The sequence below is a fragment of the Balaenoptera musculus genome, chromosome 20 (assembly GCF_009873245.2).
Source record: "Balaenoptera musculus isolate JJ_BM4_2016_0621 chromosome 20, mBalMus1.pri.v3, whole genome shotgun sequence".
Classification (NCBI taxonomy): domain Eukaryota; kingdom Metazoa; phylum Chordata; class Mammalia; order Artiodactyla; family Balaenopteridae; genus Balaenoptera; species Balaenoptera musculus.
The window spans coordinates 56791930-56805235 of NC_045804.1; the positions used below are offsets into that span (position 1 = coordinate 56791930).

The 13306-nt window shown below is 41.9% G+C and overlaps 1 protein-coding gene across 2 annotated transcripts in view; it reads right to left on the bottom strand.

Moving 5' to 3' along the window:
* Positions 1 to 1035: 1035 nt before the first annotated feature.
* CDRT1 (CMT1A duplicated region transcript 1) overlaps positions 1036 to 13306 on the bottom strand; it is a 36750-nt gene continuing 24479 nt past the window's right edge. The window contains exons 11-14 of one of the 2 annotated variants that reach the window (XM_036836567.1): positions 7145 to 7303; positions 5214 to 5479; positions 4331 to 4477; positions 1036 to 1899 (exon numbers count right to left, since the gene is read on the bottom strand). In XM_036836567.1, the coding sequence (XP_036692462.1) occupies positions 1076 to 1899; positions 4331 to 4477; positions 5214 to 5479; positions 7145 to 7303 (1396 nt within the window). In that variant the 3' untranslated portion in view covers positions 1036 to 1075. The remainder of the gene's footprint in view (positions 1900 to 4330; positions 4478 to 5213; positions 5480 to 7144; positions 7304 to 13306) is intronic. The other variant, XM_036836566.1, reaches the window with a different exon arrangement.

Below are 13306 nucleotides of genomic sequence, written 5' to 3' on the forward strand. Positions count from 1 at the left end.
GCTGAAATTCAGGGACTTTATGTCATCTTTGAAACTGTGATTATAACAATATCCTATCTGCCCAGCCTGCTGTCAAACTGCTGTTGGAAGGCTCATGGAATAATGTGTAGAAGCATGTTTCCTTAATTGAAGGGATTCTTTCCATTCAAATCACAATTTTTACATGGCTATTTGCCAGTGCTACTTTAAACCTGATTTCCTAATAATGGAGAAAAAATTCTCCAGGGAGAGAAAGCTTGAAAAATGATGGTATGCCTGCACCTGGAGGTGAAAGCGGAGGCTGGGAACAGGTGGCCTGTGCATCTAGCCTGCCCATGCCAGGGTTTTGGTGGCCCACTCAGTGTGTGGGTTGTGGAGTTTTGTGGGGTTGCTGTTTTGTTGTTTTGTTCTGCATTCTGCTTGAATGGTTTCCATCCTACACCATGCTGAGCTACTGAGTAGGAGCTACCCCCTTATATGGGGCTTGAGCTCTTTGATGGGCCACAGCCCCTATGCTGGGCTGCCCACATCTAAATCACCTGCCTGGTCCCTGACACCAACCTCAGCAGGCTGAAGTAGCAACCTCGACACACATGATATTAATGTAGAAAGGATGAATGTGCCTAATTCTCTTCCATAGGAGTTAGCCCTGAGAAGGACAAATGCAATTTGAGGGCTTCTCCTTTTAGATTCTTAATTGAACTCATTGAGCTTCATCAGGCTTCCATACGAAAATACCAGGGAACTCCAGTGCATGATTCTGATATAATCCCATCAGTTCATTTGCTAGAAGAAACGATAGCCCTAAATTGGTAGCCATGAGTGGTATTAAACTTCCAACATCTCCCATCAATGAAACAGGGCTTCCGTGCCTCTCACTGAATGGTTTTCAGTGGGACTACAGATGCCAATCACCCCCAGCCTCTCTCTGTTTTCTTACTTTGATAAATATCAGTTCTTTGGCTTACAGGAAAATAATTAAAGAGTTCCCATGTTAATTGCCAGGGAACAGATGAAAACAAACAAAAAGAGGCCAAACACCAACATCCACTTGGTTTTTTGTTTATTTAAGACACTGTAATTTCCCAAGGATGGTTCAGATAAATACGTTTTGTCCAAGTTCAGGGGCTGCTGTTTTTCCTTGCTTCGTGAAATTATCTATGGGCAGGCCTCTGATCTTCCTGATCCATGCAGCTCTGCTGGCTTTTTCTGGATCAACCACTGCAGCCGGCTTTATGGCCTGAAACTCCTTCCTCTTGGCCTCCTCGTACTCTTTCTCCTCCTTCACAGTCAGCAGCATGAACTCCGTGTTCACTCTGAAGGGGTCGAGGGCCGTGTAGAAGCGGGGCCGATCTTTCTTGGCAGCCTGGGCCGTCGTGCCCATCGGCGGAGCCAGCATGTGGTTTGGTTTGATGACCTGTGTGCTGGTTAAGGGGCTGAAGCTGCGCACTGCCCCATCAGTTGAACTGGTTGCCGGGTCTTCACCCTTTAAGCTGCCAGAGAACCTGGGGCAGATGAGCACCGGCTGGGGGATGGTAGACTGGACTCTGGGGCTGTGCACGGAGTTCTTCAGGTTAGGCTGAAGCTTCTGGATTTCAAGGGGAATACTGGTTTGTTTCACATCTATGGGAGGGTTGCTCAATCTCAGCCGATCTACTGCATGTTGGACCGACTGTCCCTTCAAACTCAGGACCTTCCTTGGGTATGAAATGGAAGGTCCCCAGGCATCGATGACCTGGGTTTGGGGCCTCCGGGGATAGGCAAACTCCCCAGAATTATGGGCTTTCTGCAGGGCATTCACAGTCAGGAGGAGCTGGTCAGGTGACATAGGGATGCACCAGGACTTCTTCTTTGAGCAACTGATCAAGTCTCCCAAAGTTCCCAGTTGTCCTTGTTTTGGTATTTTCTCCACATCATCTGCTTTTTAAAAAAAAGAAAAGAAAAACAAACCAGTGTTCCATGAAAACCATTAAGTACTTATGCATGAAAGTTAAATCCATTCCAACTGCTATTCAGACTAAGGTCTTTGTTACCCAATGGACATGCTGCCATCATGTGAGCAAAAATCCTCTATGAGATGAGAAATTACAACATATTTAACACAAGTTTTTAACAAATATGCTAGTACTTGTGTACAAGTGTGTATTAACCTCTAGATATGCATATTTTGGAAGGAGCATATGTAATGCCTATGCTCCACACATTCGTGAAACTTCCCTGTGGGAATGACCTTCACACCCCATTTATAGGCCTTACAAATTTTCAGTAACATACCTATATTTTTAAATAAAACCTGTATTGCAAAGCTTGATCTCCACTTTATTAATCAAATTTGACTCCAAATGATCTTTGGATGTTTCTCAAAATCAAAACTGCCTTCAAAAAACATGTCACCCCTGCAAAATTGAAACTATCAAATGGCCAAAAGGCAGTTCCTGAACAGGAGTTCCCAAAATGTTTTGAACATTTTCTAGGTCCAAAAGCCACTGACAAGGACAAGAGATTCATTCTGGCATGCTACTTTAGGGTCAAGGCCTCCAAGATGCCTAAGACCCTTGAGTTAGCAACGATGTCTTCATAGGTGAGCGAATTTACTATGTCTCTCATTTGGGCTTTTGAATCCCTGCAATACCTCACAGACACACTGAAAACATTATCCTCCTTTTACAAAAGGAACAACTGAACCATGAAAAGGAGAAGGCATTTGTCTAGTCTGACCTAGAAAGTAAAATCTGCACCTCAAACTACACCAATAAAACTAGCAAAGAAAATGCAACAGGGTATTGATTTTACAATTTTATAACAGTGTATAATTTTCCTTGACCAAATAGGTCTTATCTAAATGAAATTAAGATGTCAAAATCTTCCCCGCACTTCGTCCAATTCCAGAATACACCACTCTGTGTGTGTGTGTGTGTGTGTGTGTGTGTCTGTGGGTGTGTGTCTGTGTGTGTGTGTGAGACAGACAAAACACAGTTTTTCTCCTTCTATTAAAAGGAATTGTGATGGGCTCATTGTTCATTAACTTGTCTTTTTTTCATATAATAATATATTATGGATCTCTTTCCAAGTCAAAAATGGGGCTCCTCATCCATTTTTAGCTGTTGTATAATATGGCTTTGTCATCACCTACTTAGTTACTGCCCACTGAGGGACATTTAGTTTGTGAGTGATCAACCTTAAAGAAATGCAAATATCATCTTTACTTATCATATGAGCAAAATGATGGTGAACACCCAGTGTTGGCTTGGGAGCAGTGGGGGCTCTCATGCATTGCTGGTAGGAGTGAAAATTGACACAGCAGTTTTTAAAGACAACTATGGCAATCTCCTTCTAACTTTTAAAATGCAATCATCCTTGTGGCTCAGCGATGCCACACCTAGGACTTTACCCCGCAGGTATACCTATACAGGTACACAGACACAGGTACATGCAAGGATGCCCATTGTTATTACAGACCTCACAAAACTCAATTGTTTTATCCCCACCTTGAAGCTAGTCTCTGCAGGGAGTTTGATTCAAAGGAACACTATTATATTAGCCAAAAATATTTGAAAGGAATTTAAATCTTTACCAGAGTCTCTCAAAAACAACAAAGGGACACCCAATTCATGGTAACTCTTCTCCAAAGCCCCTCCCCGCCTATCTCCCTGACCCCCTTATCTCACATGTAGAGCACCCCCCAATCCAGCTCCTCCCCCGTGAAACCCCCTAAAATGCCTCTGCAATCAGCCCCACTGCCTCTTCTCCCTTCCGCTGTGTCCATTACTCAGATTGATGACACAACAGTCCAAGAAGTGACGAGGCTGACTGTGATCCCAAAACCAGAAGCTCAGCTCTGAGAAAGGCGCTCGCTCTGAGTGGCCTCAAGCCAGTAAGGGGACGATTAGGGAAAACCCACCACTCTTAGGAGAAGCTGGGCATTTTATCCATCCAGAATCCAAGCAAACTGATTGATCAACCTGCTGAAAAATTAGACTGAACAAAGAGAGAGAGAGAGGGCTTCCCTGGTGGCGCAGTGGTTGAGAATCTGCCTGCCAATGCAGGGGACACGGGTTCGAGCCCTGGTCTGGGAGGATCTCACATGCCGCGGAGCAACTAGGCCCGTGAGCCACAACTGCTGAGCCTGCGCGTCTGGAGCCTGTGCTCCGCAACAAGAGAGGCCGCGATAGTGAGAGGCCCGCGCACCGCGATGAAGAGTGGCCCCCGCTTGCCGCAACTGGAGAAAGCCCTCGCACAGAAACGAAGACCCGACACAGCCAAAAATAAATTAATTAATTAATTTTTTAAAAAAAAAAGAGAGAGGGAGAGAGATTGAATCTTGCCACATGAATTCAGAATAAAGGATCACCGTTCTTATCTCCGGCGAGGGGTTTTGCTTCCAAATTCTCTTGCTCGGTGCCCATGCCATTTGCTTCCCTAGAACTCGGTCTCTTCCTGCCATCTCTTCGGGGTGACTTTGGCTTTCCTTGACTTAGAGGTGCCTCCGTTAACACTCCTAAATTAAGATTGAGGAGGAAACTGTAGTAATTATATGATTCAATTAGGTATGAATACTGGGGGCACAGCTGATAATTCAACTGATTTTCACCCAAATTATCACTTTACTGTTTGTTGCTTCCTGTTGTCCCATGAAACTAGGCAATCACCTGGAGCCGAAGGTCCATCTAGATCACCTCCTGACGCCCCCCCTCCTACCCCCGTTTCCTACTGATTATCAAGCTTTAAGCATTATCTGAAATTCTCGGTCCTCTTTCCTAACTGACCGTTTGTGGTGTCAGCTGACCGCTTGGAGGTGATCTATTGATCTAGTATTTTCCAGGTACACATGTTATCAGTCAGAGGTCTACAGAGAATACGCTCCGCAGAGGACATTTTTCTGCAGTACAATATATCTTGTCTGTGTCCTAAGGAAATAATCATGTACTATATGCTTGGATCAGGGGCAAGGGGGAGGATGTTGGTTGTCTGTTTTTTGTTTTAATGGCAAGTATGAAGGGCTAGTGTCATCTATTGCAGAAAGATTCTAATAAGTTTGAAAACTTAGGCCTTGAAAATCAGGAGATTGCCTTGAGCTGGCTAACAAATTGTCACATCAAAGAGAATGCCATAAAGGTTGGGATTTATATCATCAAGAAACCATTGACCAAAATATTCCACAGAGAAACTGGTCCTGGAAGCCCCTCACCTGCTCCACGGGGTACCACTGGGGCTGCCTGGGATTCAGTTCTTACCTGTAGGTAACCTGGATGCCCTTAGGAGAACTTGGGACCTGTGAGATTTGCTGAACAGGGACTCCTGGGCTGTCTGTTTGCTAGATGTGGATTCCTGAGGGCTGTAAATCTGAGTGCTTGACTTGGAGAGAACTTCTGCGAGGCCGTTTTCTTCGCTGTCCTCCTCTTTGTCCTTCTTCTTTTGCTTGGCCTGTTCCAGAGAGTACTGCCACTTGATATTCTCAAACTGGAACATGAGGACGTTGCTCTCCGTGTTGATCACCATCCTGGAACCAAAGCAACAGGGTTGCCCACAAGAGGAGCATTGAGGCCGCCACTGCCCGGCTTCCAAATATGCATTTGGACTACTGTCCCATCCGATCCTGAGGCCAAGGGATCAGTGCCCGGGAAACGACCACACAGACAGGGTGGTGTAGGTTGTTGCAGGGTCTACGGCGGAGAGAGGTGGCAAGCCGTGCAGCAGGGGTCGTTAGCTCTGTAGCTGTTTTCTTTAGAAATTAGATGTGAGCAAGGCACACGTGTCCTGATTACTTCGCTTCTCGGATTACAATATTTTTAAATGAATTTCTGTTCCTGGAGTGAGTGCCAAGAACCTGGGGTGCCCGAGTCAGAAGGCTTAGCTACTCTGCACACAGATGTCTTCAAGTTCACTCCTTTTTTCTTAAGCACAGCATCCAAATGCCATGGCTCTACTGCCGTGATGGGATGAGGAAAACTCTAATGGGGGAGGCCTTCAAGCCCTCGCTGACCCTCCAGCCCCACCCCCTTCACGCCATCACTCCGGGTGTCTGTGCACGCTCTACGTTCAGACAGAATATTTGTACTTTGTAAAGCAGGAGGATTTCTGTCTTCCCTAATCCCCACTCTCATGCCACTAGAGAAAAAAAAGAGTTCTAAACCCGGGGTCCCCAACATCGCCTCCTACCCACCCACTGTTCCTGGGGTTCACAGCGTTTCCAGGGCATTGCTTTCCCTCCCCCACCTCTGCTCCTAGGTCTCCCATAACCATAAACAAGAAATGGAAATGCTATGTGTGGGCTCCTTTCTGCGCCAAAAGGCTGCAATTTTAAGACTGTCACTGTCAGCGTAAACTCTCCATAAAAGTGACTCCTTACGGTTGGAAGCACCGGAATGGAATTTGGGGAATCATTCCAATTAGAAATCTCTTTCAGACATATTTTTGCTCAAGCTGACATCTCTCTTCGGATGTCATGATTAAGAAAAGGTCAAAGGTGACCTTTTTTTATAGCCTTCTGACTTCGTAACTGAAAACCATTAATTTATTGAGCCTTAGTATACTAGCACCCCCCTAACTTTAAGCAAGGAGGACTAATTATTAGGAGGAAGGCAATGTGGTTCGAAGCGATTAAGTGATGTCTTGAGTGAGGCCGTGGTAGAATTTAAAAGTTAAGTCTAGGTGGGTATTTTCACATGATATCACCCTGAACCTAGCGTCTAACAACACAGTATTATATACAATTAGTGTCGTCATGGTTCTGCTTTCTGTAAACTCATCTGCTCAGTTCTGCCCCACTGGACACTGGGCCGCCTGCCAATGCCACTCCCACCCTCCTGCAAGTCTCTCTGCACCAGAAGCAAGACACAGAGAGCTGGGGAGCTCTCACGCTGGACGTGGGATCAGGGGCTGCAGGCTGACAGAACCTCGGTCCCCACGGCAGAGCTGTATCAAGCCCATCACGCGATTGGATCAGACACCCAGAACGAATGAAGAGTAATGTGGTCCCTGATTGCTAAGTTCTGTGTGAAGTCCCGTGAGCCCCCCATGAGCCTATTACTGCAGCCAAGACTGGAGGGGAGCACGGCCCACTCTCTGCTGCTGCCGGCAAATCCGGGGCCGGTGTCCCAGCGGAGGAAAAAACATCATCCAAACAGAAATGCTCAGGGCTCTGACCTCCACACCTACCACCCACCTGTTGCCCTGAATAAAGAAGGACAGCACAGGATAACCTCTGCCATTGGCTTTCATCACCTTCAGACAGTTCCCATTTAGGAAATTGTAAATGCGGATCTTGCCATCTGCACAGGCACTGATGACCCGGAGGAAGAGAAGGGCCACGTGGAGAACCTCCCTGGAAGGGAACAGAGCAATGGGCAGTACCCACCTTCTGGCAAACTGTGTGGGTGTGTCTGGAGTTGGGGCATTTCGGGTACTGTTGGGAGGCAGGGGTCATGACTGTCCTTGAAATGATGTTTGCCATCATTTTATGATTCTGGACAAAAACCATTAACCCTCAAGACACAGATGGAATCTCTCCCCCTATTCTGTGTTATTTTTCCTGCAATTTGGTCACAGTGCCACAAGGTGGCAAAACAAAAAAGCTTAAGTCACAGATTCTTTTTTTTTTTTTTGGTCTGATACATAGATGACCATGCTTCTCTCTTACAATTTGATTCCTAGCTAATACTTCTCATGCTGAGAAGTATTTAACGTTTTCAATCTTTCTAAAAGTAGCATTGTTATATAAAGAAAGGAAAAAAAAGCAAGGGAAAATGATCATCTTTATAAGAAGCAAAAACCTGGTATTTGAGCAGTTTCTTTTGGTTCTTAAATTAGTGGCTTTAATTCTTTCGGTGAAACATCCTTAAGGAAAATTGTACCCAGGGGTGAGATTTTTGAGCTCCCTTTTGTGACAACCAGCAGGAAAAGAGAGGGGATCAGGAGAAGACTTAGGTAGATGCCTCCAACAGAATTCTCCCTACAACAGCTGGCTCCAACTTGGGCTCCAGGTAAGTTGGAGTATTCAATTCTGAGAAGTGTAATTACCCCATTGCTGTTAATGCTACTGAAAAATGGACCTTGATGCCACCAATTTGTTAGATCTTATATGTAAAGCAGGTTCATTGATCCCTGCCGTCTCTACCCATCCAAGTCCATCCATGGCCTAACTCATGTGCTACCTTCTCCATAAAACCATCCCTTACCTTCATTCTCCTCTCATTACACTCCCGTACACAAACTTCGGGTATATTGTCAGAACCTCTTGGGCACAGTCCACATCTTATCCATCTTTGCACACCCAGAACAGTGCCTAGCCCCGTAGCAGGTCCTCAATAAATATTTGTTAGAAAAGTGAATGTTGACTCACGTTTCAGTGTATGATTGTTGCTACAGTACGTTAAAAGAGTGACATCCACCCCACACCATTTGGCCTTGGTCAGATCCCAGAGCCATATTAAGACTTTTCAAGGCCCCAACAACTAGCGAAACAGAAATAGCAAAGACCTTGAAAGACAGGAGATATTCAAAAAACAGCAAAGACGCCAATGTGGTTTGAATCCCACCTCACATGATGAATGGATGGATAGATAGATAGATAGATAGACAGATAGATAGACAGATCAATCTAAGGTATAAAATAAGTATAAGAAAGTCCAACAAAGTCCCAGTTTTTTCTTAAGATGGAAATACAATAACTATATTGGTGCGCCTCGGTCCACCTGTGGGGGAATCCAGCACTAGGAGAGATGCCTCGTGAGAGAAGGGTTGCCTCTTTGTGTATCTCTTTGGATCTTGCTGAGCTAAGTCTACACTTCTCATGGGTTCCTGTGACATTTGGTGGTTCAACCTATACCATTATAGCCTGGTGATTAAAAGCACAGGCTTTGGAATCAGAAAACCTGGGATCAAAACCTGATCCTACCTCTTACTGACTATATAACCTTGAGAAAATAACTTAACCTCTCAGTTTTCAGGTTTCTATCCCATGAAAAGGGGGAACTGCCTCAGAGGATTGCTGTCAGGATTAAATCAATCAAGGTAGTTAAAAAACTTAGCCCATACCTGACACCGTAGCGGTTTTCATGGTCCTGGCATAACCCAGTCTCCTTTCAGGTTTATCTCTGTTCTAGAAATAAGTCATTTGTCTCCTTCTTTGTTCCTCTTTTATCAAAAGAGACTGAAGAGGGTGATGTCAGTGAAAATGGTGGAGGAAGGAACTCCAAAATTCCGTCCTTCCATAAAAGCAATGAAGAAACTGGCAAAAACTGTCAGAATCAACTATTTGGAACTCTGGAAAATAACCAGAGGCTTGCAGCAACCCAGGGAGCACTTAGGCAAGAAAATGATCTTAGTCTTAGTAGGAACAGTGGACTTTGTGGCATGTTAACTTACCCTAGTCCAATCCCAACTCCCCAGCCCAGTGGCAGCCATGAAAATATCAATAACAGCCCACATTCCTGGTACTGGTGGAAACGGAACAGACCTCATTCACAATGAATTATCTGACCTGTCTGGTGGCTTCCTGGGAGACTGACTCAAAAAACTTGTCATTATTTCATCTTACCAGGAACTAACCCAGTGCTAAAACTACTACCTGGGGAGGGCGGGGGTGGGGGGAATGTTTTGCTAAAAACATAGGCAAATATTTTAGTCATAGTTGCCTAAGGCAATAGATACCTGTTGGGGCAAACAATACACTAACCAAGAAGCTTTGGAGGAAAAACTGGGGAATGAAATGTCTGTAAGGGCTGTGAAAAGCTCAGATGCATTTCTGGGACTCATACATGCCCAGGGCTGTGCACATGCTTGGGGGAGACTTGAAAAAACCCTAAGCTCTCATTCTTGAATGACCTTGATGGTCTGCACAAGCAGGAAATGAGGGCTAAGGCAGAGTTGTAAACTATCTGGCTGAGTGTTGAAGGCTTCCCTCAACAGGCACACAGAGCCCCTTGGCAAAGAATGGGAGGTATTTTGTTTCCAGGTGTTCCAATAAATCTCTTTCCAGTCATGAGCACACCACCAAAGTAATAAAACAGAGACTTCAGTGGCCAAACAAGACAAAGAATACAGACTCACTAAACAAACAAACAATAAAAACTACAACAAACAACTAGAAGAAAAAAAAGAAAGAAAGAAACCCTGGGCATGGGGGAGAATTTGATTTCCCGAGTTGTCATATTAAAATATTCAGAATGTACAGCTTTCAGCAAAAAAATTGTAAAGTGTAAAAAGACATTAGAGGGTATGGCCCATAAACAGGGAAAAAAGTAATCAATAAAAACTGTGCACAAGGAAGCCCAATGGTTGCACTTTCTAGACAAAGACTTTAAATCATCTATTTTAAATGTGTTCAAAGAGCTAAGGAAAACCATGCCCACAAAACTAAAGGAAAGTATAAGAATGGTGTCTCACCAAATAAAGAATATCAATAAAGAATTAGAAATTATAAAAGAATCCAAACAGAAATTCTGGAGTTGAAAAACTATAATAACTGAAATGAAAATTCACTAGAGGGGCTCAACAGCAGATTCAATCAGGCAGAAGAAGGAAAGGATTTGAAGAGAGGTCAGTTGAGACTATATAGTCTAAAGAACAGAAAGAAAGGTTAGAAAAATGAACAGAACCTCCGAAGTCTGTGTGACATCATCAAACATCAACATATGCATAACAGGATTCCCAGAAAAAGAGGAGAGAAAGGAGCAGAAAGAATATTTGAATAATGGCCAAAAACTTTCCAAACATGATGAAAAAGATTAATCTACACATTCCAGAACCTCAACTCTAACTAGGATAGACTCAAAAAGATCCACACCTAGACATATTATAATCAAACTATAAGCAGAAAGAGAAGGGCAGTTCATAACATAAAAAGGATCCTCAATAAGATTAATAACTGGCTTCTCATCAGAAACCATGGAAGCTAGAAGGCAATAGAATGACCTACTCAAAGTGCTGAAAGGGTAAAAAAATAACTGTAAACGCAGTATTCTATATCCATCAAAACCATTCTCAAAAATGGAGAAATTAAGAAATTCCAAAATAAACAAAAACTGAAAGTTCATCACTAGCAGACCTACCTAACAAGAAATGGTACATGGAGTCCTTCAGGTTGAACTGAAAGGACACTAGACAGTAATTCAAATCCACATGAAGAAATAAAGAGCATCAGGAAAGGTAACTATCAATACAACTACCTAGGAAAATACAAAACAGAGCATAAATGTATTTTTTAATTTATAACTCTTTTTTTTCCATCTCATTTAAAAGACAACTGCATAAAACAATAATTATAAGTCTATGATAATGGACACACAGGATATAAAGATTTGTTACAAAAAAAGTATAAAAGAGGGGGGAGAAGGAGTTGTATAGGAGCAGTTTTTGTATACTATTGAAATTAAATTGATATTAATGTGAACTAGATAAATGAAGACATTAATTGTAATCCCCTGGGCAACCACTAAGAAAATAATTCAAAAATATAGAGGAAAAAAAAAATGACAAGGGAATTAAAATGGCACACTAGAAAATATCCAAATATCCATTTAATATCCAAAAAGACCATAACAGAAGACTTGAGAAACAAAAAAATACAAAAAGACTATATAGAAAACAAATAGTAAAATGGTAGAGTTAAGTCCATTCTACACTTAATGTAAATGCATTAACTCTTCAATCAAAAGGCAGACATTGGAAAAAGGATTAAAAACGTGATCCACCTATATGCTGTCTACAAGAGACTCAATTGTAGATTCACAGACACAAATAAAGGTGAAAGAATGGAAAAAGATACTCCATACCGAAGAAGCTCCAGAGTAGCTACACTAATATCACAGAAAATAGACTTTTAGACAAAATTGTTAATGGAGACCAAAAAAGAACATTATATAATGATAAAAGGGTGAATTTACCAAGCAGATATAACAATTATAAACGCATATTCACCTAAGAGCCCCAAAATATGCTATGCAAAACTCACAGAATTAAACGGAGAAATAGAAAACTCAATAATCATAGATGGAGACTTCAATGCAACACTTTAAAAAATGGATAGAACAGAAAATCAGCAAGAAAACACAAGCCATAAACAACATTATAAACTATATGTAGACCTAACACACATATACTGAGCATTCCACCAACAACAGCATATACATTCATCCCAGTGCACATGAAGCATTCTCCAGGGTAGACCATACATTAGGCCATAAAATGTGTCAGTAAATTTTGAAAGATGGAAATTATATAAAGTTATGTTCTCCAACTGCAATGAAATTAAATTAGAAATGAACAACAGAAGGAAATTTGGGGAATTCATAAATATGTATGGAAATTAAACAACATGCTCTTAAATAACCACTGGGGGAAAGAAGAATTTAGAAAGGAAATTAGAAAATACTTTGAGATAAATTAAAATAAAAACACAACATATAAAAACTTATGGGATGCAGCCTATAGCAGTGTTCAGAGGGAAATTTATAGCAGTAAATACTCACATTTCTCCAATCAATAACCTAACCTTTCACCTTAAGAAACTAAAAAAAAGGGTCAAACTAAACCCAAAGCAAGCAGAAGGAAGGAAAAAATATAGAGCAGAAATCAATGAAAAGAGAATTGAAAAACAATAGAGAAAATTAATAAAACCATAAGTTTGTTCTTTGAAAAGATCAACAAACCTTTAGCTAGCAATTGTCAAATCTTTGCTTAGACTGACCAAGAAAATAAGAAATAAAACTCAAATTACTAAAATCAGAAATGAAACAGAGGACATTTCTACTGACTGATGGAAATATTCTGTAATTAGATAGTGGTAATGGTTGCACAACATTATGGATATACTAAAAACCACTGAATTGTATGCTCCAAAATGGTAAGTTTTATGTAATGTGAATTATATCTTAATTTTAAAATTGCAAAAAATATATATTAGTACAATACTAGCTATGGAAAAGACATTAAAGAATAAAGCTTTTTTTAAAAAAGACACTACAGGGTACAGAAGCTTTTCTAAGGATCATTTTTGTCAGCCCTACTTTGCATCCTCTAATTTCATTCCTCATATCCATTCTCTCCTACACTGTATGCAGAATCTTAATTTTGGACAAAAAAATGTTGGACCAAGAGAACAGAAAGGAGGCCTCTTTCTCTGGTCCTTCTTCCATGAAGGACAGAGAGCAAATATATGTTTTTTCATTCATGTCATATTCTAAAGATGGGTATCAGTGCAATCATCAGAACCCTCCAGGAAGGCAATCTGTCAAATTAGTCCTCATTATCAATCAGTTGGAAATATTTATTAAGCACTTACATATACACAGCACTACTACAGATGAGTGGGAGAAAGGGCCCTAAA